The sequence below is a fragment of the Leiobunum rupestre genome, chromosome 3 (assembly GCF_980474605.1).
Source record: "Leiobunum rupestre chromosome 3, qqLeiRupe1.1.hap1, whole genome shotgun sequence".
In the NCBI taxonomy this organism is placed as follows: Eukaryota; Metazoa; Arthropoda; class Arachnida; order Opiliones; family Sclerosomatidae; genus Leiobunum; species Leiobunum rupestre.
Window position 1 is genome coordinate 63583070 of NC_143386.1, and position 25394 is coordinate 63608463.

A 25394-nucleotide genomic window follows, 5' to 3' on the forward strand; every position below is an offset into this window, starting at 1 on the left:
AATTAATAAATTAAAAAAGTTACAAGACTTGAAAATTATCCGAATTCGATGATCATGAAAATTATCGAAATATTTTGAAATGTTATCTTATCCGTTACTAATAATTAAAATATTGTTCACACTCAAAAATTCGAAAACTATAAGTTTCTGAAATTTTAAAATTTACCATATTAGAAAATCAGGCACCAAAAAATTTCAAAATTGATATAATTTTATAAATAATTTATTTGAAACTTTAAAAAACATTTTATTTGAAAATTTTATAAATATCTTATTTGAAACTTTAAAAAAATATTTTATTTGAAAATTTTATAAATATCTTATTTGAAAATTTTATAAATATTTTATTTGAAAGTTTTATAAATATCTTATTTGAAATCTTTTTAAAATATCTTATTTGGAAAATTTTTAAATATCTTTTTTGAAAATTTAAAAATATCTTATTTTGAAAATTTAAAAAATATCTTACTTTGAAAATTTATTAATATCTTATTTGAAAATTTTGTATCTTATTTGAAAATTTAAAAACAAATATCTTATTTGAAATTTCAAAACAAATATATTATTTGAAAATTTAAAAATATATATTATTTGAAAATTTAAAAAATATATATTATTTGAAAATTTAAAAAGTATATATTATTTGAAAATTTTAAAAATTAAAAGCACTAACAAATAAAAAATTGACACACTTGAAAATTTCAGAGATTACCTAACGCAAAAATGTATAAAAAGTATCAACCAAAATATAATAATGGGAAAATTTCGGATATAGTCTGGTTTTAAAGTAATTCTTTGGGGAAGATAAAAGCTTTCATTTTGAACTACGAGGAGGCGCCACACGCTTCTACAAAAGGGAGAGAATAAGGATCCCTCATTCGAAAAACAATTTTATGCAAATCGAGCATCTTTAATTATTCCGGGTGCATTCCATTCTCTATTTTCCCCTCCCCCGCTCTTATTCATCTTCTCGTTACTCTCCGCATCCCTCCTCCTCCCGCTCTCGGGCTTCTCCATCTCGGCCCACCCCTCTCCTCCCGAACTCTTCATTTTAAAAAGGGGTCAAAATGATGGATCGACCGAGCTAAAAAACAAGATCTATTTTACCGGTACTAAAATGAAGGCTCAAGAAAAAAAGAGCCTCTCACGCTAATAAAAATAAATGAATATTCTTTACCTCATTTGCGTTGCGAAAATTGAGTCAAGGGGTTTAGTACTTCGCTGCCCCATCGGCACAGAGACAAAGCCCAGTATCTTTAGATCGGAGAGTTTGAAGAATCACCGCGTTCACGCGACCAGGAGAGAATGATACTGTTGAGGCGATTTTGATGAGCATAGTTTTCGACTTTGTTTCGCAAAACACGAGCTATTTCGTTTACAATCTCCACGGAATGTAATTCTTATAAAAAGAAACCTATACTACTACAAAATAGGTACATTTATACGAATAAACGAACTTAATATTGTCATTTAGTTTTGTGTAATCAAAAGTACGTGTAATTTCTGTTGCGGAATGGTTAGCACTTCCACCTCGCAACAAGAGGAACCGGGTTTGATCCCAATTTGCTGCACTCGGAACGACTCCTTAGATGTTGAGTTTGAAAGTTATCTCCCCACTAATTAAAGGGGTTTTCCCTCGAATTGTTTGGTTTCCCTTTTCCATAAATATTGTAGAGGTTAACGGTAATAGTGAGTGTAGGGAGCTGTTGGCCCGCGGGGCATGAAGGGCTTTCCACCACACTCCTTGGGTATTGTTCGAAGATTAATTTTCATTAGTTCCTTAACTTGATTAAAAATTCAAATTAGCCTGATATCTCATTGGTTCCCTAAATCTGACGTTTTCCAACACCTCATGTCCTCTCATAATACATAAATAACTTCTTTGGAAACCAAATAAATAACTCTGAAAGTTGAAATTTCGGAAATCAGATATACTTAATATTAGCTTTAAGTCGCGCTTGTTCAGCGAATTAATTTCGTATTTGAAAAGTTGGGAGTCGGGTCAAAAAAAAATTGGAAACGTTATTGATCATTATTTTTAAATTTATCATAATTATGATCAAATTTTTGCAAAAAAAATATTCAAAAACTAACAAATACGTTTTAAAATACCATTTATTTATTTAAAGTGAATTTTAAATAACTTAAAATTCAAAATCACAAATTTATTTTTGTTATATTAAAATCAGCAACAAATGCCTTCTTAAGTGAGCTTCGTCAACTAATTTAGACTAAATACGAGCTTTAGTTTCGATGAAACGGCCAACTTAGCGCCACTAGGCTTTACCCAGCCCGCTTAAGTCTTCGGCTTTGTACTAATTAAGTAGGATCTTGAATATCTCGGCCCCTCACCGGGAAGCGAATGTAGTTGGCCAACTTCTGTCGCGAGCGCCCCCTGTTCGCCAAGTTCCCAATTAAATCTGAAGTGGACTGTCATCTCGCAGACGGTAATATGAATCAACGCCAGCGCCGCCACCCGGAGAGAGGGTGGAATAATTTGGTCGCCGTCAGTTGCGCCACTCGAACCCCGGAGTGCGCCTCTTCCATTGTCTTAGTTTCGAAGCCGCGCGTTGTTTCCCGCGAAGAAGAGCTATAAGCCTGACATAGCAGCCGATCTTTTCAAAAAGAGTCAAATACCGACATCTGTTGGCGGGGAAGAGAGAGAGCCTCTTATTGCATTCTCTTCTCGACGATGCCGCATTTTTAGAGCTACGGAATAAAGAAGGCTACGAGAGAAATTCTGGAAAAGTCGCGGGTGAACAAGAAATCGCGTGGCTTAATTTGAGCTCCATTCTCGAGCGACAAACCCGTGGCGTTATTTATACAACATTTGACGCTCTGTCAATAAATAACAGACGGACCAAGACGGCTGTAGCGTAAGTCCCCTGCATTGGAACGCGTTTCCAGACTCCGATATAAAACTACGAGCGTGTGCAACGGCGGGCGCGTTTTTGGACGGAGGAGCAAAAAGTTTCGGGGCGCGAATATTGTAAAGCTCTGGTTTCTCTATTCAATTTGTAATAGAAAACTTTTCTTCCCCAAAAAGAAGAGCGGAAGAAATTTTTTTCCTTTCTTTCTCTGTCGGAAATATTTTGGACCCTGTACAAAGAAATATGGAAAACAGAAAATTTACATCTCCCCATTTTCTCGCCTGGAATATATTCTTCCTGAAAAGAATACCTACTCGGGAAACTGGGAAAATATTCTCCCAGAAAGCGCCTCAAGTACGAAATATTCTTGAAAAATAAAAGTCAATTAAAACGAAACTTGAAAGATAATTAAAAGTAATATAATTTATTTTGTAAATGAAAAATATTTGCATATGTACGGAATATTTTTAAACTTTAAAACAAGACAGTGGCGGCTCTATCAAAAAAAGTTGGCCTTAATGATTCTAAAAGCGCTTCTAGGTGGCAGCACCTTCCGGGACTTAAAGCGAAAGGCGAGTTGTCTGCCATCTATTGGCCTCCCGAAACCACGTGTTTAATAAGTTAGAAATCACGTGATTCCGAAAAGCCAATCAAGGTGAGAAGCTCCCAATTTGCCACGCCCTTTAGGCTATATTTTGATGCTTACTCAGCTTGTTTTTATTATTACGCTAACGACATCTAGTGCGAGTAAATGCAACTAGACCGGAGCCGCCACTTCAGTACCGGATTTTGATTTGCAGTGGCATAATTTGAGCTATTTCAATAAGTGAATATTCACTGTAAATCAGTTGTTTTTTTTAAACTAAAACGGTTTTTAAAAACTAAGAGACGTCTGCTTAGACGTCTGCTACAAATAAAACAGGGCGGATAATAAGATATTTTTTATTCTGTTTTTTTATTCATGTACTCAAAAACAAATTTGCTGTTGGCCTTTGCCTAGTAGGTACTGCACCACTAGCTTTAAGTCTGTAGATTTGCCGAGGGGGCGGTCACTCGTAAAATCTTTGTACACCTGATTACAGATTTTCGAAAAACATTCGGTGATTTCCACTAGTTTCTTAGTGATTTCCACTGATTTTTCCCAGTTTATCTGTGATTAAAAGTGATTTAATTAAGCGATTTCCCGTGATTACCGACGATTTGTACACCTGATTACTTAAGTGACTACCCCCTCGAGATTTGCGTAAATAATATAGATGAATATTCCTACCACGTGCTAAGAATGGTTTTTAATGTAACTAGGCCCTAACTTCAGTTAAACCTTATGGTAAAAAAAGTGAAATTAGACGGAAATTGATATTCTCTTTTAGATTTCAATGTATTAAAATTTTCAAGATAAATAACGTTAAACTAAAGTGATGTTGTTGATTTTCCTCACAATGTCCGTGTAAGGCAATGAAATAGAAGCTTTTTATTGAAAATTCCCTTTAATGGATATGACCATGGACAGCCGACATATTGGCAATCTTCGACGAAGCCTCACCGAAGATAGGGCAGGACAAAGTTCGCGGGGTCACGGATCGCTAGCTTGACCCCTTATCAGGCAGTGTGGAAACCCCCTCTCCCATTTCGCTCTCCCTTCCTCGCTTTATACCGGCTGCAAAACGAGATAAAAGAACCGATGGGGTCGGAGCCCCCGATCCAGCACTCCTGCCCCGTCTGCGAATCAATATATACATCATTGCCGAAGCACGTTGCAACAGTTAACATCTCATTACGGACTCCCGCGCTGAAGAAAAGAAGCCAACCACCCCCCTCCAATCCCCCTCACTTTGATCCCCCCCTACGTCCAAAAACATATAACGAAGATGCTGATTCAACCACCAAACCAGGAGATGTCGGGGAATGAACAGAGCGAGATGGAATAATACCAGACGAATCTATATCCGACCTACGTTACCAAGAATGTATTCAGGTTATCAGAGAATACGCATCAGTATTACTAAGTCATGTACAAAAGTACTATAAAAGTTTCAGGTAAAAGTCATAAATATTTTACGATTTATGACTTAAAAAATGGTTTTGGATTTATAATTTTCGCATTAAGAACCACGTTAAAATCTTATAACTTAGGTATTGAAAAAGTCAAATATCTTAAAATTACGATCGTGTTGGTTAAAAGGTTTTGTCATGTGGTTTGATAATATTCCTAAAAAATATAATGCGGTAAAATTTCCAGAAAATGTTCCGAATTGCGGAAATTTTCCGCAAATCGGAAAAATAAAAAATTTGAAACATAAATTACTTTTTAAAGGTTTATAATATTTTTAACTTTTTATCGATATAAAATGTCTAATATCAGTAAACATACAACAAAACATTAATAACGTTACATTGTTAATCAGTTTTAAGCTAGTCTAGAGGTTTAGTTTTACGTGTAGATGGGAATAATATTTGATGTCACATATTCTTTTTTAACATCATTTCATTTTGAACATTACTATCGACGCATAAGTCAACAGACGATGACTGCACCAAAAATATTCATTGGAAACAGCGTAAATTAGAGCTTTACAGGAATTTCTACCCCGATGGATTTTCAAACATTAAATATGCGATTTTAATAGAAAATGTAAATCTTTAATTTAAAGTACAGAACGAGTGGTGCGTACGAAATTGATTCTAAAAATAACCTTCAAACCCCCATCTGCGTAACGCGGAGAGCAAAGAAACACAGAATTCATTATTTCAATTTTTCATTTGGAAGATTTTAAATTAAATTTTCAACGCAATTCCTTTCCCAAACGAGGATTCAAATGAAAAACGAAAAAAAAAAAATAAGGTTTGCAATTTCGGATCAGAAAAGCAAGACTACCTGTAACTTACGAACGTATATCACCACCTAGTGGCCATACCAAGAATTAAAATATTCCTCAGTTTCCTTAAAATCGCCTTGAGCTTTTCATTCAGGACGGAGGGTCTTGTTAGTCAAATACAAGACATCCCCCTTGAGGCAGCTTAAATTAGAAGTTGTAGATACACAAAATAAAAACTAAGTAAGAACTATTTGTTCATACTTAACCTCCCCTTTTTATAAATTACTAGCTTGAGTACCCGGTGTTTCCTGGAGGAATATGCCTATTTGTATAAGGACATAGCGCTAGTGACGAAACTCAGACACATTCGAAACGAAAACAGAACGCTGCAATAACTGTCTCCACGCATTGCACCGTATACCCAATATAACCAACTGGTTAATGACGATTTTAACCAATTATACGTTGACTACATAATAATTTGCCGTTTATTATACGGCATAGTGTTTATAGAAGAATTTTCTTTAAAATAATTGCAGTACTTTAAGCTCTTTTCCTGTGTATGCCTAAAGAACTAAGAACCTCGGTCTTTTGGCTAAGATAAAAGTGTAGTATCTTGTATATAGCGGATATACCTAATTATTGAATTAATTCAATTAATTAACTGGTTAACGGGTTTTCCCCCGAGTTCTTCGGTTTCACCTTCCATAAAAACTTGTTGAGGTTAGCGGTATTAGTTAGTGTAGGGAGCTGTTGGCTCGCGTGGCATGAAGGGCTTGCCCCCACCCCCCTACGCATTTTAACCCGGCCACCTGAACTAATGGCTTTAAAAGTAGCTTGATGACTTAGGCCTAAAGTGGTGCCTTGGGTATTAGTCTAGCTGATTATAATTTGATTATTAAAGTTCTTTTGCCGACCGTAACCGAAGTCGAGCTAAGTTGAAAACTGTAGATTCCTATAGTGGACAAACATATATACAAACACTCATCTTTATATATTTGATATTTAATGTTCTCCGTCTTTTATAATAGTTTCAATTAGTGCTTTGAAGATCTCAAAAGACCATTATATTTAAGATAGTAAACTAATAAGTGAAATAAAGGTTTGTTTTCAAAACAACGCTAGAGATGGCGCTGGTGGGCTTGTTCCTGTAACATAACTTCACCCTGTACAGTGGTGTCGCGCGTGTGGAACACTTCTACAGGCGCTTAGTAGACGTACTTAAAGAAATCGCTTGAAATGAAAAAATATATATATATCAAATAAAGTAAAGTACAAACCGACATGAGATCATAGATATGTACACGACTGTATAGGGATGTACACGACTGTATAGGAAGGTATTAAAGCGTCGATTCAATCGGGAACACTCCAGTTCAGACTTTACAACCGTCCACCGAAACTCCGCAACTCGAACTCAAGCCACCTTCCACTCTAGCTCGCGTCAAAGCGCGACCATGGGACTATCCGAACAGATCAGACATTGCAATTGGATCGGCGGCTAGCTTTAGGCATCGGAGGAGGATCTGTAGGAGAAGATATACGTAGAGAGTACTGTAGGTATCGGTTGGAGAGAGGCTTAGCTATAATTGGAGACGAGATGTTCGGCATTTAATTGAAACACGAATGCCTAGAGGGCGCCAGCGTCGTCGAACTAGCTGTAGAAGGGCCTAGGGCCGTGGTAGCACATGAAACAGGGGACACATTTTCCCAGAGAAACAATTTCATAGGCGCCACGCTGAAGAAGGGAGTCGGCCAGGGGATTATTTCGGATCCGTGTCCTCCCATCAGCACCCATCCAGCTTAAGGCCTATTTAAACAGGATTTTAGGAGAGGGAGAAAATATAGAAAGGGGGGGGGGGAACCTAAAAGCCCCTACCTATATCTTACTCTATAGGTATCGGTAGGGGGCGCTTCTAAGATTCCTTCCGCACTATCTGCCCTCGCAGCCCGGTGGCGCGCGATCCACCGCTCGTAATTAATAGAAAATAAAGCATATCCAGCGCGGGAGCAGAATGCGGGGGAATGCGCCCCATCCTACAGAACTTGAGGTTGCGGGTTTTAGAACCCCATCTTCGATTTTCCTCTCTCGCTTTTCCGCGTGTATGGAGAGGATATTGGACCTGGTATGTAACTACGAAATAACTTTCGATAAATGTATCACTGCGCGTGCCATGACAACGAATACCAGTATTAAATTCGATACGATCGCGATTGATGTTAACCAAAATTGTCTATTTTTTATCTACCTAAGGTTTGAGATAATATGGAACTAAATTACTAGTTAATATCATGATTTACTCTAATTCCTTTCTCAGATTCCGGATTGAAAAAAGTACATATTATCAGAAACCCATAATAGGAGAAGCCTCTAACTCGCCCAAAATCGTGAAACGTCTAGTTTTCGAACTAGAGGTATTCGGAGGGATACATATTTGTTAAGGCGATATGCGGCCACAAAATATAGTCCTCTCGATATATTCATACCGAGCGACTTCAGGTGTACAAATCGGCAGTAAAATCACTTGAAATCACGTAAATTTAGTAGCTTTAATAACTTTAATCAATTAAATATTGAAATCAGATGTACAAAATTTCAAACATTGGAATGATTGGATGAGGGGTGGCGGAGTGGTTAGCACTTTCGCCTCGCAGCAAGAGGAGCCGGGTTCGATCCCAGCTAGTCGCACTGGGTGCAAACTCGGAACAACTCCTTCCGCGTTGAGTTTGCAAGTTCTCTCCCCACTGGTTTAAGGGGTTTTCCCCCGAGTTCTTCGGTTTCCCCTTCCATAAAAACTTGTTGAGGTTAACGGTAATAGTTAGTGTAGGGAGCTGTTGGCTCGATCTCGTGGAATGCAGGGCTTGCCACCACCCTCCTACGCATTGTAACCCGGCCACCTGAATTAAAGGCTTCAAAAGTCGCTTGATGACTTAGGCCTAGAGTGGTGCCTTGGGTATTAGCCTAGCTGATTATTATTATTATTATTTCATACGCGAGCAGTTGCGGAGAAAACATTTGAAAACTGCAGACGATTCTTTACATTTTAGCTCGTAGAATTCCCATAGGAGTTTGGCTGGGGATTTTAAATTTTGAGAGACTCACCTCGTTTTGATTGAACTTGGTAATTTCTACATTACAAAGGTAATAAAAGTTAAAACTATTATTTGCTATCATAAATATACATACTAATGAACAATAATCGTGATTCTGAAGGCGAAAAACCACAGGCCTTGCCCGCCTTTCGCGTTTAAAGTTTTAAACCGCGGATGATCTATACCTACGTTTCTGGTTTGCCAACCGACGTTTTGGAGGGCAAACTATACTTTTTCGCTACAAAGACTAAATATAGCGCTCACTAGATTCGCGAGTCCTAGGCCACGTTAATTTATTCTTTGCTCCGGGTCGAAAACAAGACATTTCTAAAGTTTTACGTTATAAGGCTTCTCTTATTATAGGCTTCTGACATTATTAATTTATTTATTTATAGAGAAATATCGATTTGGGTTTAAAATATGAAACATAATAATCCGCTAGGCTTTCTACGTTTTCGCGTAATTTAACTGCATTACAGTCCATAGATGGTTTTTATTCACCAAGGCACCACCTTAGGCCCAAGTCATCTAGCGACTTTTCATGCCTTTAAATCAGGTGGCTGGGTTACAATGCGTAGGAGGGTGGTGGCCAGCCCTGCAAGCCACGCGAGCCAACAGCCAACTATTACCGTTACAACTCCTGCCAAAACGGTATTTTTAGATTAAAAACCGTATAATATTAGAAGTTTATAGCCGAGGGGTAAGACACTCTGCGAACTCGGTGTACACTGCCGTACCTTTAACAGTGCTAAATGTACGAACTCGGTGTACAGATTATCTCAGACTGTCTTACCCCTCTTAAGACAGAAATTTCCATCTAAGCCAGGCACTAATTTCCCAGAAATCGGTGGATATGTACATTATTTAACATTTTCTGCCTGCTGAAATTTCTCCGACTAATGATGAAAAATGTGTAAATTACTTTGTGTAGGGATATTCACTTATTTATAAGGTATATTTATCTGATTTTTGAATTAGTTTCTAAAGATGTTTTGTATTTAATATATTTTTATATTTAAGGCTATAGTCAGTTGCAGGCTAAGAAAGACAAAATATATAGTACATTCGGCGCAAGGATACCTCAGACCGACCGCGCGTAATTTAAATTTGACCACTTTACGGTCAATTTAAAATTTCGTGAGTTTCATCATTTTTTCGCGCCATCTAGGAACCGAAATTGGAATCTATTTTTTAATTTCATGTTGTCATGAGTTTAATTACTGAATGCAGCTAAAGAAAATTCGATAATTGAAGCTCCAAATATTTTAAATAGCCCAAGAGGTTACTATAAAAAGCATGATAAAGGTTTATTGTTAACAAGTAAAGAGAAAAATATAATTTTAAACGTCTATAGCTCATTAAGACAACGTTACCCCCAAGAAATCGTGGTAACTATTTTAAAAGAAACTGCCGATTTAACTGGTAAGACGTAGAAATAAATTTACAAAATTAAATAATTATACCTACTATTTTAAATTTAAGAATGATAGGAATGCCTTATCTTTTAAATTTGCTCGCCACCACAATTATGAAATTAAAAAATAAAGATTCCAATTTCGGTCTCTAGATGGCGCCAAAAGACGACAAAAAGAGCAAAATTCGAATTTGACCGTAAAATGGCCAAATTCAAATTTCGCGCCGTGGAATGACCGGAAACGGTCTGAGGCATCCTTGCGCCGATTGTACTATATATTTTGTCTTTCTTAGCCTGCAACTCACTATACCTGTCTAGTAGGTGTTATAATAGTTGTTATAGTTATATTCTTAAACTATACTTGTCTTAATTAACTATACAAGATTACATTTAATACTGTTACTTTAATAGTATCACATGAATACCTTAATACATGGTATTCTTACATTTTATTCTGGTCTGTCTGCCAGTGCCAGATTTTTTATATCAATTGTTTGTTACATCATTTAGCCCCACCTGGTGGCTCCATATACAACAGTAGGTAGCCGATTATTGTTCACTCAACGAAATTTTTACAAAATACAATTTATTTTTGTACATTTAAAAAAAAAGGCTCAATGTAAAAACAATTCTGAACTAAATAATTGTATAAAAGATAGAAAGATATTACAAATTAAAATTTATAATAAAACTATTTTCAGTTATTACGCCACTGTTTACAAAATCTGGTATAACGATATGCTATATGTATTTATTGAAACATTCCCTTTCCAAAGAAATAAATTCTTTTTAGAAAGTGTTGTTGGATCATTATTAAACTGTCTTCATATTGTTAATTTTTGAGTTATAAGAAAAATATATGGAAAGTTTTGAGATAGCACTTATAATTTTAGTTATTTTAACAAATTACTGTGATTATACATTAAAGATCGAGTAAGAGAGATCATTTAAAACCAAGTTTCTATCGTTTTTACAAATTAAAATCTTTATCTTATTTAAAAAAACATAAAACTATTGAACATTTAAAATACATATTGAGTGTTACAGACATTATGCCCACTAAAGGGACATCCAGGCTTTACGCCATATAGTTTTGAAGCTAAACTTGGAGTCATTACGAAGATAAACAATAAGAGCTATAAATTTTTTATCTCGTGGTAATAAAACGAGCTTTCCATATTATTTTATTATGTTGTATTATCTTTTTATTTGATTTTTTATTTTTATATAACGTTTACATTTTATATGATATTATAATTATCAATTATTTTATTATTTTATTATATTGTTTTATATGGAATGAATGAATTATAGATAATATAGATAAAATGGGTGTTTCAAAAAGTTAAGCAAAAATTTTAAGTAGTGGTAGGGGGTGAGTTAAGAATTATGCCTGTTTTTTTTAATTTTCCTACGATGAATTAATAGAGCGCCAGAGAGCTTCAAAGTGTGTCCTACTAGCCCCTGGAAGTAGGCTACAACAACCTTAAAACCATGAAGCATGGAAATGCGACCATTAAGGTTTGGGTTCGTGTGATAGGTAAAAAAGGACTTTGTAAACAAACCGAGATAACGAGCCTAAAAATATAAATTTAAACAGTATTTAAAGTCCCTGCTGCTTGGTTTTGCGCTTGCTGCAGCCTACTTCCAGGGGCTAGTAGGCCACACTTTGAAGCTCTCTGTCACTCTTTTAACTCATCGTAGGAAAATGTGAAAAAAAGGCATATATCTCAACTCACCCCCTACAACTCCTTAAAATTTTTTGCATCACCTTTTGAAACACCCTGTATTTTATATAGCTCTTATAAGACTGAAATAAACTAGTCACAAAAAGAGAGCTGACTATGCCTATTTGCCTATACTTAAAAATTGCAAGTCAAATTTAATTTAAAAAAAGTTTAGAAAATTTTGATATTTTCCCAACACACTCGACTTAAAATGCTTACTTTGGCAAAATCTTTGACGTTATTGTATCACAAACTAAATTTCACTTTCAAGAAATAACAGAAATCGATAGTCTTCGAGGGTTTCACGAGTTGAATGAGAAAGGGGGTACCGCGGGAGGGGGGAGGGTAAAGTGTAAACTAAAGGCGGAGAAGAAGACAGGAAGCAGCGCGGCTCGAGAGCGGGCGTCAGTTTTTCAGAGTGTTAAGCAATCTCTCTATCAAAACACGCTCAATTGATCCACGGAAGCGAGTGAAGAAAATCCTTCGTTTGTCTCTTCATCGCCAGATCGTCGCGTATAGCCCCCACTTCGCCATATTCACACAAAAACACCCGAGCAGACGACCAGAAGTGTATAGGAAAACAAGCTGCTAAAGGGGAAAAACATATTCCGGCGCTCAGGTCGCCATCTGCATTCGTGAAATCTTATGGCTAGAAAATAACGGTAATAATATTTAAATATCAATTTAATAGTAATCAAATATTAATTTAATATTAATCAAATATTAATTTAATATTATTCAAATATTAATTTAATATTAATCAAATATTAATTTAATATTAATCAAATATTAATTTAATATTAATCAAATATTAATTTAATATTAATCAAATATTAATTTAATATTAATCAAATATTAATTTAATATTAATCAAATATTAATTTAATATTAATCAAATATTAATTTAATATTAATCAAATATTAATTTAATATTAATCAAATATTAATTTAATATTAATCAAATATTAATTTAATATTAATCAAATATTAATTTAATATTAATCAAATATTAATTAAATATTAACTTATTGTTAATTTAATATTAATTTATTGTTATTGATATTAATATAATAGTAATCAAATATTAATTTAATATGAATATAATAGTAATTTAATAGTAATATAAAAATAATTTAATTCTTCATTCTAATTTTAAAATAATTTAATTCTTCATTCTAATTTAAAAATAATTTAATTTTTCAATTCTAATTTTAAAATAATTTAATTCTTCATGCTAATTTAAAAATACTTTAATTCTTCATTCTAATTTAAAAGAAATTTAATTCTTCATTCTAATTTTAAAATAATTTAATTCTTCATGCTAATTTAAAAATAATTTAATTCTTCATTCTAATTTTAAAATAATTTAATTCTTCATGTTAATTTAAAAATACTTTAATTGTTCATTCTAATTTAAAAATAATTTAATTCGTCATTCTAATTTAAAAATAATTTAATTTTTCGTTCTAATTTAAAAATATTTTAATTCTTCGTTCTAATTTAAAAATAATTTAATTCTTCGTTCTAATTTAAAAATAATTTAATTCTTCGTTCTAATTTAAAAATAATTTAATTTTCCATTCTAAATTAAAAATAATTTAATTCTTCATTTTAATTTAATATTTATTTATTCTAAAATTACGCTTTTGAGTTTAGCCTCCAACCGCACAAGTGTGTCAGAATTTATAGCCCGGTGTACCTAGTAACAGAGACCATACCACCGGAGGCCTATCATCATAGTGCCCTACGCCAGCGTCCACCTAGCCCGGACAGGTGACAAATCCAGCATGGGTAGCAGAACCCTACTACTGATGGTCACACCTTTGACGCGAGCCACTCAACCCAGCAGAAGGTGCAGCAATGGGTGGACCAATTCCCACTTCGCACACAGCAGTGGGATTAAGAGTGGATGCTGTAGCAACTCCAGCCGACACCCCACCTACGTAGGTAAAGAGTCAAACCCTTTGGAGAAAGCTCCTAAAGGGGAACGACGAGCACACAGCAGCCCAAGTAACCCGGCACAGCTGGCACCGGAGATCCCGGTGTGGCTCCAAAAGGCCGGGAAAACAGGACCGCCGTGCCCTCATACGGAGGCCCGCCGCCCCACAGCAGGCTACCCAATCCGCCGAGGTGGCCAGTTTGCACGGACCCTCTCCGTTAGCCTGAGCCGAAGCTCAGTATCCAGCCCAAACCTGGCCGAAGTCGGAGGTGGAGATAGGACCATTTGATCAGAGCTAACATCTCCCAGTGCGCCACCGCCCTTATGGGTCACAAGAGCCGGACCCCAACAATAATTAATTAATAATTATTAATAATAATAATAATAATAATAATCAGCTAGGCTAATACCCAAGGCACCACCCTAATCCTAAGTCATCAAAGGACTTTTAAAGCCATTAATTCAGGTGGCCGGGTTACAATGCGTAGGAGGGTGGTGGCAAGCCCTACATGCCACGTGAGTCAACAGCTCCCTACACTAACTATTACCATTAACCTTTGGAGCGCGTTTGCAGATATCCAAGTCCCCGTCTATCTTAGTCAATGATGTCAACCAAAACCAAATAATGATATTGGCCCCTTTATCAGAGTATAACCACTTTGTATCCTAGATGTCACCTCACTAAAAAGGAAGCCCACGTTACCGGCGTCTTGTTTTAAGATATCTCGCTTCTCGAAACCGTTATAAAAAGCGCGCAAAAAAAACTCAAAAGCAGGTATATACGGTCCAATGGAGTTTGAAAAACCGTTTGAAAATAACTCAGGCTGTCGCGTACCTCCACGCAACTTCAAACGCCGGCGAAGCCCTTTTTGAACCAACGTTAAAATGGTTAACAAGTCGCGATGCACGGCTAGTCTTTGGAAAGTTCAAAGAGAATTTTACGATAAATTCTTAGATTCTTTTTTCTACGGTTAATTTGTTTTGAAGAGCTTAATCAAACACATATTCTTGATGGGACATTGAATGAGTTTGTGAATTTCAAAGGATGATTTTAAGGCTTATTTTTAAAACGCAACTCTGGTAAAGATAAATGAACGAGCGTTATTTTCTTTGATGTTCGTTGAAAATTCGGCTTTCAACGATAACTTTTCTGAAAATTAATTAATATTGACTCTGAAGTTTCAAAGTATAATCTATTTTGCTTGAATTTTCATAGAAGTGTGCCAAATATTTCACGGTACACAAATAATTCGATCCAATACCAAATTCACTATTTTATTCATCGAATCGAATAGACGTTGAAAATATTAGCTAATATTATTTTTTTTGATGATCGAATAGTCGAATATTCAAAGAGGACTTTGGAAAATATTTGGTATTTCAAATAGTCTTCCAAACTGATCGAATTTCCTAAAACCGAAAAGTAAAACTGTATATCTTTAACATTAAAATCAAATACGTCTAATTTTGGGTTATTAGAAATACTATTTGGTATTTGATCAGTTAACTGGCAAAGTTTTTTTAATCTATTCTACGTTTTGAATATTCGATTTGGTATTTGACGTAACTAGAAAACAATATTTAGTATTTGATTCAATTCTCACCTCTAATGTTTCAAAATACTTTGCGGAAAAAAATAGAACAATAATGTATTTATTAATTTTGTTCAAATAGTTACTCTGTGACTGTTCTCGTGTACCGTACTTTACCACACAATAACTAAAATCGATTATATTGCCTTGTTTAAACATTTATTATTTACCCAAATTTTATATTATTTCAATGTATTTCGAAAATTATAAATTGAAATGTGATTTATAAAATATTTGGGAGTACAATTTTGGATGGGGTTACAGCTACATATATTGTAACCCCGACTAAAATCTGGGGTAAAATGTACCCCTTTAACCCCATATTCTACTAACACTGGTCATAGCTAGCCAACCTTCCTCTTTAGCAATGATGAGGTCGAGATAAATTTAATTTTTATAAACCGGTAGGCTAACCTAAGGCACCACATTAAACCCAAGTCATCTAGCGACTTTGAATGCCTTTAATTCAGGTGGCCAGGAGAGTGGTGGATAGCCCTTCATGCCACGCCAGTCAACAGCTCCCTACAATTACTAATACCTTTAACCTCTGCGAATTTTTTTTTAAAGGGAAACCGAATAACTCGGGGGAAAATCCCTTTACCAGTGGGGAGAGAGTTGCAAACTCAACGCAGAAGGAGTGGTTCCGAGTTTTCACCCAGTGCGACTAGCTAGGATCGAACCCGGCTCCTCTCGCTGCGAGGCGAAAGTGCTGGCCACTCCGCCTCTAACCTGCTCCTACTTTTATCGCTTAAAATAAATATAACCTCGAGTATTTGGTGTGGAACACCAACGTTTGCAGCTTTGGCCGCTCTTGCCTTTGGCTTTAAAAAGGTTTGGCGCCACTGTACAGGGAAAATTGGTAAAATTGAAGGGGTCTTCCGTAAGGATTGCTTTGCTGGATATATTCCCTTTAAATAGAGATTTGACATGTAAGATATATATTTTATACTCTCGTCTTTAGGAAATTCCAAAGCCCTTCACTCTAAATGGACCAAATGTTGAAAGTATCTAATGAATGGAAAGGTCAATTAAGCGATTAAAATTTAATTGGAAAATGGACCGGGGGTCATTCTTCGTTACGGAGGTTAATTAAAAACGAATGAATTTGGAATTTTAAGTAGTGGAAGCTTAAGTATAAAAAAAGTAGCCCAAGTCACCATCGAGATAATTATAAGGCGTTGCGCGTTGGGCGAAAAAAGAAGAGTTGTGACAGGGTAAGAAGAGTAATGTTTGAGACGGAAGCCAGCCAAGCTATAAAAACAACAAAAGGAGAAGATGGATTAACGGCTTTAAGAGAACGGACTCCGGGAAAAAACACCAGCGGAAAGGGAAAAAAATTACCGTGGCTTTTCATTTTTTGTCCCGCGCCATCTATAGGTGGCGCACGAATTATACTCTGATAAAGGGACGAATTTCATAAATGTCGTTTTGGTTGACACTAGGGTTTTAAGTCGGAATATTTTCTGGGAAATGACCGAGGCTTTTTTTCCGGAAAATTTCCGTATTTTTCCGAATAAAATAAAAAAAGTTTATTTCCATGATTAGTCTAATATTGTTTGCCAATTTAAATAAAGCGGCATTTTCGCTTCATTTTTTCGAATCTAAAAGTCAAACTAAACCTCTAGACTAGTTTAAACTGATTAACAATGTAAAACTATTAATGTTTAAAATTAAGAATTAAATTTATATTAAATTAAAATTAAAAATAAATTTATATTAAATTAAAATTAAGGAATAATAAATAAATTACAATTAGGAAATAAATTACAATTAGGAAATAAATTACAATTAGGAAATAAATTACAATTAGGAAATAAATTACAATTAGGAAATAAATTACAATTAGGAAATAAATTACAATTAGGAAATAAATTACAATTAGGAAATAAATCACAATTAGGAAATAAATTACAATTAGGAAATAAATTACAATTAGGAAATAAATCACAATTAGGAAATAAATTACAATTAGGAAATAAATTACAATTAGGAAATAAATTACAATTAGGAAATAAATCACAATTAGGAAATAAATTACAATTAGGAAATAAATTACAATTAGGAAATAAATTACAATTAGGAAATAAATTACAATTAAATTACAATTAGGAAATAAATTACAATTATAATAAAATTTAGAACTAAATTACAATTAAGAATAAAATTTATATTAACTAAATTATATTAAATTACAATTAAGAATAAAATTATTTTAACTAAATTATATTAAATTACAATTAAGAATAAATTTATTTTAACTAAATTATATTAAATTACAATTAAGAATAAATTTTGATTTACTAAATTAAATTAAATTAAATTACAATGAAGAATAAAATTTATTTTAACTAAATTAAATTAAATTAAATTACAATGAAGAATAAAATTTATTTTAACTAAATTAAATTAAATTAAATTACAATGAAGAATAAAATTTATTTTAACTAAATTAAATTAAATTAAATTACAATGAAGAATAAAATTTATTTTAACTAAATTATATTAAATTACAATTTTTTATTAACTAGATTATATAAAATTACAATAATTTTTATTAACTAAATTATATTAAATTACAATTAAGAATAAATTTATTTTAACTAAATTATATTAAATTACAATTAAGAATAAATTTTGATTTACTAAATTAAATTAAATTAAATTACAATGAAGAATAAAATTTATTTTAACTAAATTAAATTAAATTAAATTACAATGAAAAATAAAATTTATTTTAACTAAATTAAATTAAATTAAATTACAATGAAGAATAAAATTTATTTTAACTAAATTATATTAAATTACAATTTTTTATTAACTAGATTATATAAAATTACAATAATTTTTATTAACTAAATTATATTAAATTACAATTTTTTATTAACTAAATTATATTAAAAACAATATGTTTTATTAACTAAATTATATTAAAAACAATATGTTTTATTAACTAAATTATATTAAAAACAATATGTTTTATTAACTAAATTATATTAAAAACAATATGTTTTATTAACTAAATTATATTAAAAACAATATGTTTTATTAACTAAATTACAATAAACTACAATTAAGTATAAAATTTATATTAAATTACAATTAATAATTAAATTTATATTAATTGGCAATTAATAATTAGATTTATATTAATTGGCAATTAATAATTACATTTATATTAATTGACAATTAATAATTACATTTATATTAAATGACAATTAATAAAAAAAATTACATTAACTGAAAATTAATAATTAAATTTATATTAAATAAAAAAAAAAAACATTTGAGTGATTTTTTCATCAAGGTTCGATTTCTTGAATGTGGATGGCGACTAAAGCGGCGGACTATTTTATAGCCTCTTGTCAACTTGTTCCGCGCGTCGCTTTAGATCTTGCGGTGGTTAAAAAGAAAGCAGAAAAGAGCAAGTATATTACGGATAATAAACAAGCCTTTTCTTTATACACCACTACTAATTCACTCTGCTTTCAAAGGAAAAAGTTTATTGATTAGCGTATAGATATTTTTACATTATGTAGAATAGACCGACGTATGGAAACAAACATTTGAAGGGTAAGCCATTAAAGGTTCGATTTTAATCCTTTTAATTATGCAAGATGGCGCCACTTAAACATTTCGGCGCTAAGGGAATAAAATTCGTTAGTAACCAAAAATAAATTCTAACAGTATTTTATGTAAAAAGTCAACACAGGTAAATAAACGACAGAAAAAAGAACGCGAATCAAACATTATATTTTTAAACACTTTAAAACTTATCCTTTTTAGACTGTTGGCGCCATCTAGCAAAACTTCGAGTATTAAAAGTCGACCTCTTATGGCGTTAGCCCTGTGGAAAGATCTCCTTTATCATACGTGTATCGGTCGATATGGTAATGAAACCACCGAAACCAAATTGAATATAGCCGAGATATGTCGCTAAGAGGGCCTTATAATGAAGGTCCGGTCCTGCTGGCTAGGAACTCCATTTTGGAAAACCCACCTCGTATCTATTATTCAGCGGCTAGACTGTCTGGAGTTCGGGGAGATCTAAAACACTTTTTCTGTTTTCGTTCTTGACAATGGAGTCCGTGTTCTATAGAAGCTTTCATTACTTCCCAAGAGGACTTCTTTTCCTTTTTTCCTTTTCTTTTTCGTTCACAGTGGCTTTATCTAACCCATAACGTTAAGCTAGTGGAAACCATTAGCTACACTCGTGCTTTTCAGTGCATCCTAGTGTTTTTTTTCTGGTGTAATACGCTCCAAGGTTTAATTTTTATTTTGGTCAAATTAAAGATAGAAATATGGAAATTAACAAAATATTGTCTTTAAATAAAGCTAACTAGGTCGAGGGGTCGGACATTCCCAAAAAAAGCGTACGGGATTTCGAAATCTCTGTGATTTCGCGATTTCGTCAAAGATTTCACGATTTCGTCAAAGATTTCGCGATTTCGTCAAAGATTTCGCGATTTCATCAAAGATTTCGCGATTTCGTCAGAGATTTTGAAATTTGGTCAGAGATTTCTTGCGAAGTGTACGGGATTTGGTACATATGTCCGACCCCTCGAACTAGGTACTTTATTTACCATTTATGATTCATTAATTGTCAAGATTTATAGATTAAATAGGTTTAAAATGCAAATCATTTTTGATGCGGTGAAATCGTCAATGTTCAAAATTGAATTTAATAAAGCTTTTAAATGAATTAACGTTTTCATTTTGAAAACCCAAAAAAATTATTCTGGTAAATAAATTTGAATTTATATTTGATAATAAAATATCAAAAGTAAATGAACCGAAGTTACCAGACTGCTATACTCCCCCATGTTAGAGTCGTTTTCCTTATGAAGTTACATTTTGACCTCGAATTTGAAATTTTACTAGCTCCTAGGCCCCAAAAAACGAGTTTTTGTATTTAAGAAACCATTTTTTATACATAGAAATAGCTATACCCACAATTCCCAAGTGCAATTTATCGCGTTAAAAGACGGGGATGGATATTTGACTCGATTTTATCATCATTTTCATAAGGAAAACGCCCTCCGATTCTGAGCGCTATTTCGATAACTTCGGTTCATTTACTTCTGAAAATATTTATTTACACTTTGCGAAGGAGCTTACTGTTAGTGTTGCTGGTAATATATTCGCAATGTTACGCAAATAATTTCTACTAAAATTATTCATCCTATTTTCTTAATACTTTAGAAACAATCCCCGTTGTGTGGCTAACTTTACTTGTTCGTATAATATAAAATATTTAAGATGTTCGCCGAGATTCAAAGTTTTGAAGTTGGAAAATAATCAAATGGAGTGAAACCTTTCCCCTGAGCTAGGATGCAAATATATTCGAAGCAACGTACGTAAATAATTAAAACGGTTAGAATAGCAAAGACATTTCTTCGGTGTAATGTTTTCCTTTCAACCCCAAAAAAATCATAGTACCGTGACTTCACCCAGCGAAGAAAATAATCTTTATAAAATTCAAACGCACCGCACGCCGTCTCCGCTATATTACCCCTTTCTTATTTTTTTTTTAAATTCATAACTTTTCACAACGTTTCGACGCAAAATCGAGTTCGTAAAAAAACAACGCAGAATTTACCCCTGATATCACCTTTGTACCAGTTGTCACCTTAGGGGATTAAAACACCTCTAGAATCCCTCTTTACAAACTTGGTTGTTTATCCTTTAGCGAATTCCGTACAATCCATTTGATAAAGGCGCCAAGGCGGGTTTTGAGTCGGTTATGGAGGGGTGTCCCGTTAGAGACGCGAAGGTACGTATAGATTTGAAACGGGCCAAGTGAACCGGATGGAACCAAGGCGCTGCTGAGGAAGAGGGGAGCGCACACGGAATCCGGGCCTAACGAAGCGGAAGACTGCCAAATTTTCCCGATTTCCCCCCCCCCTTAGCGTAACCCATTCACCTCCCCGTCGTAATTTGTAGAAATGGGACACTTTCGGATAAAATTGTCAAGCATTACAAAATAAACGGTACCTGTTACAGGGGGATCGTTTTTGAAAATGGACAAAATTTTAAATTTCACGATATAAAAGTTGGTTATCAGGGGCTGGTTTTGCGAACTCGAACTAAAGGTCTATACTCAGTTGCAGATTAAGAACATAGATATATGAAATAGTATAGATCCACAATTCTACGAGGGATTGATACACTCCACGTTACACTAGGGCTATCAACATTATAAGGCCTAATTGCATTATAAGGCCTAATCTACCGCTTTATTTTTCAAATACTAATTTTGGTCAACGATAGATGGCACTATTTCGCAGCTGTCTTTTCCGTGTTCTTCCCACGGGCCCTTCTGCAGCATAAGGTATCTATGCTATTTCATATATCTATGGTTAAGAAATGCAAAATATCTAGAACATTTAACGGAAAGATACTAGCACGAATTTCCGGTAAACCATCGGCGGGAATTTCAAATTATAGTAAATCCGCGCGTTATATAATCTCGGAAAATGTTGTCTATTGCATTATAATTCAAAGTTATAATTAATAAATTAACATAGATAAGGTATAAAATTAATAATTTATTTTTAGTTTTACAAAAATTCCGTTTGGCGAGTCCAGGGTAAGTATAGAACGGGTAAGGCCGATATATTACCACGTTGATGTATAAAAACAAGCGATTTGATTAGTTTTTATGAGCATTATACTAAAAATACGCTATACTCAATCAGAAAAATAATAATATACATTAAATATTTATTGATCATATTGAAAATTACGCAAATTGACATTTCTAAAATGGATTAATATAACACGCGTAGGAACTTTTAGGAATTCAACAGAAAATAGGCGAAATTCGAAATTCCCGCCGGCGATTAACTGGAAATTCATTACCCATTCTTCGTCTATGGTTAAACCAAGCGGGTGGGAGTGGTATTGCCAAAATAAATAAATAAATTCAAATTTATATTTTCCCAAATCGACTTAAATATGGCAACTCTGGAAAAATTTAATCGCTGGAAAATTCGCACAAAAAATGTACATATTTTGTTTAGGGCCGTGTATGAGTGGTCGAACATTCATAAAAATAATAAAAAAGATTTTGGAAATCTTGAAATTACTTTGAATATATAAAAACCTGCGATAAAATACATTCCCAAAATCTCAAAATCAGCATAACAAACCGGAAATCAATCATTAAAATTGAAAAATCAGTTTAAAATTTTCAAATTTAGATTCAGATTAAAATTTCCGCATACACAAAATTGACCGCCCTGTAGCAACTTCCGAATTTGCTTTTAATAATCTGTAGACATAATAGTAAACTATACCATAGAGGGTAGAAGGGGAGGAGTAGAAGCTTATACATTTAGCAAGGCATTTTTGGAATTCTCGGATTTTGACTCGAAATTTTTTCCTCTTAACATCCGGTTTCCTACTATTGGTCTATTCAAAAACATTTCGACCAATTAGCGGACAGAATTTTGTCGCCAAACTCGGTAGTCGGCTTATCGGAATCTGACGACAACGTACTTATTTTAGATATCAGAGTAGTTTAGTGAAATTTAATAGTATAATTAATGTAAGTCCGAATCTTTATTAATTATGACACTATTACTGATGTGGTATTAATAATATAAGCCATACTCCAGACCATGATTGTAACGTACTGAAGCAGTTATTGATTAGTTAGTGCTTAGGACTTGGCTTTTTAATGAGTAGAGTATATCTATGAAACTGTAAATATAAGTTTATTATTAACATTGACAATGCCAAATCCAAGATATCGATGTTGTTATGGCCCATGTACCAGAAGTACTAAACCAAAAAAAAAAAACAGATCATTAAATAGTGATAAGGAAATGGAACTTGTTAAATTTCCATCACCAAAAATGGAATTAGAAAAATGTAAAAGATGGGTATCATCTTGTGGGCGCCGAGATTTTTCAATGAAGGATGTCTCAAAGTCAAGTCGGATATGTGCTCGGCATTTCCATGGTTTTCATGGACCAACACTTGAAAACCCGGATCCAGTCCCGGTAAATGAAGTCTTCAATCCAGACATTTCAAGTTATTCCTCTAATACTTCAATTAGTAGTGACGTTCAAAATAACTCGGTAATTTATTTGAACAATTTAAATTTTTCATTGTAATCTAATTCAATACTTTGCCTTTAGGTTGATGGTTCATTTGAGGAAAAAACAACTAATGAATCTATTCTGAAAAATAAATTTGACATCCACATTTTAACCTCTCAAGCTGGATGGGCTACTGGAGTTTTTAATAACTGTGTTAAATATAGCAAACTGCAAAATGGTTCTGCAATTATTCAATGCACTATCTATTCAAATGAAGTTACAATAGATTCAGTCGATAAGAGTATTAATTTACACACTGTTTCGCCAAATTTCATCTTGAATGAAAAAGATGTTTATGGTTTACTAGAGAAACTTAACAAACTTAATGTGTGCGTAGGAAATCCAGATAAAGATTTTGTGGCTCTTTTTAAGAAACAAAACAAGTTTAATCAAAAGAAGTCTGGTTATTACTGATAAAAAATTCAAACTATTTTCAGTAATGGATGTAGCCAAATAAAAAGATGTAATGCATGCAGTCAATACAGAGGCTGTCTGAGGAAGATTAGATCTAAGTCTAAACCCAACCCTCTATGACTATACTAAGAACCCACCAATGTACCTTTATGGAATTTGGACTAAACATTAGTATGCGCAATAAATTGTTTTTTAGTGTCAACTATTGGAATTTATCTATTTCATAAAACATTCCGTGTATAATAATAATATTAATAATAACATACATTTAAAAAAATCCTAGGGCTAAGTCATATATTGACTTTTAAGCCCCCATACAAACAGTTATCATTTAAAAAAGGAAGGAAAAATTACAAATTAAATTAGAAAATACACTCGTACAAATCCAAAAAAAATCTACTTCAAATTTCACTATGAGTTTTGATACTATTCTTTAATACATATTCAAAGCACGCCCTTATATATGTCTTGACAATCTGACAACTACCTTAAACCTAGGAGCAATAAACACAAGGAGAACGCAGCTAGCTTTAAACACGCTAACGCAGTGTTGTGTACAAATTTCATTGGACGAACCTTTACGCTGAACGTTTTACGGAAAGGGGGAAGATAATTTACCCTTCCGATGGCAGCAGGCGCTAAAGCGTCTAGCCAATGAAAACTGTAAGCAAGAAAATGCACGATTTTTGACGGGTTGCGTTCTCCTTGTGTGGGGTGTTGTGTTTGTCACTCCTAGCTTAAACCAAATAATCAGAGGCATTGCACCCAATAGAGATCAGTATCAGCTGTGGTGGCGGTAGTCGACAACTATCTACTCAAACAAAACTACTTGATAAATCTTGGATGATCACTTGATTTAAGAGTAGATATATTTCAAACCTCTACCACTAGAGGACGAGATTGACGCGTGGCCATTTGTAAACGCTTTTTTAACATTGAAAATGTGAGTGTGTGGTCCCTCGTCTAAGCAACCCCGTGGGAATCACCCTGTAGATTACAAAAACATAGGTGAAAATGAAAGAATTAAAACGAGAAAGCGGATTATATAGAAGCGTATTTATTAATATTTCCCTGTTAGCAGAAGGACGGAGTCTGTCCGTGACGGCTCGGCCGTTTACCTTTAATTCTTTGGGTATTTATTTTTACGCCGTTTTAAACACAACTGTTAATGCTTAGGGCGACGCGTAGCGGCCTTTTCAAGATTTCACACACGGAGGCCAAAGCGCCCAATTTATTTAAACGCTCCTAATCTCTCAGAAGCGACGCTGTCCGCGCCATCTCGCGCCACCCCTTTTCACGCTTAATTTGGGCGCGAGGGGGCGCTGCCCGTTTATTTTTGGTCCTTGGAGGCCTCCGAAATTAGTGGACCGATCGCCCGCCTCAATTTCGTTTCAACCGCGCTTTTACAAATAGGATTATATTTTGGA

At 33.8% G+C, this 25394-nt stretch overlaps 1 protein-coding gene across 1 annotated transcript in view; it reads left to right on the forward strand.

The window, feature by feature from the left end:
* Positions 1 to 23967, forward strand: part of LOC149954187 (uncharacterized) — a 192001-nt gene extending 168034 nt beyond the window's left edge. The window contains exon 4 of the mRNA XM_090169862.1: positions 23593 to 23967. Coding sequence (XP_090025988.1) covers positions 23593 to 23967 — 375 coding nt within the window. The remainder of the gene's footprint in view (positions 1 to 23592) is intronic.
* The last annotated feature ends 1427 nt before the right edge of the window (positions 23968 to 25394 follow it).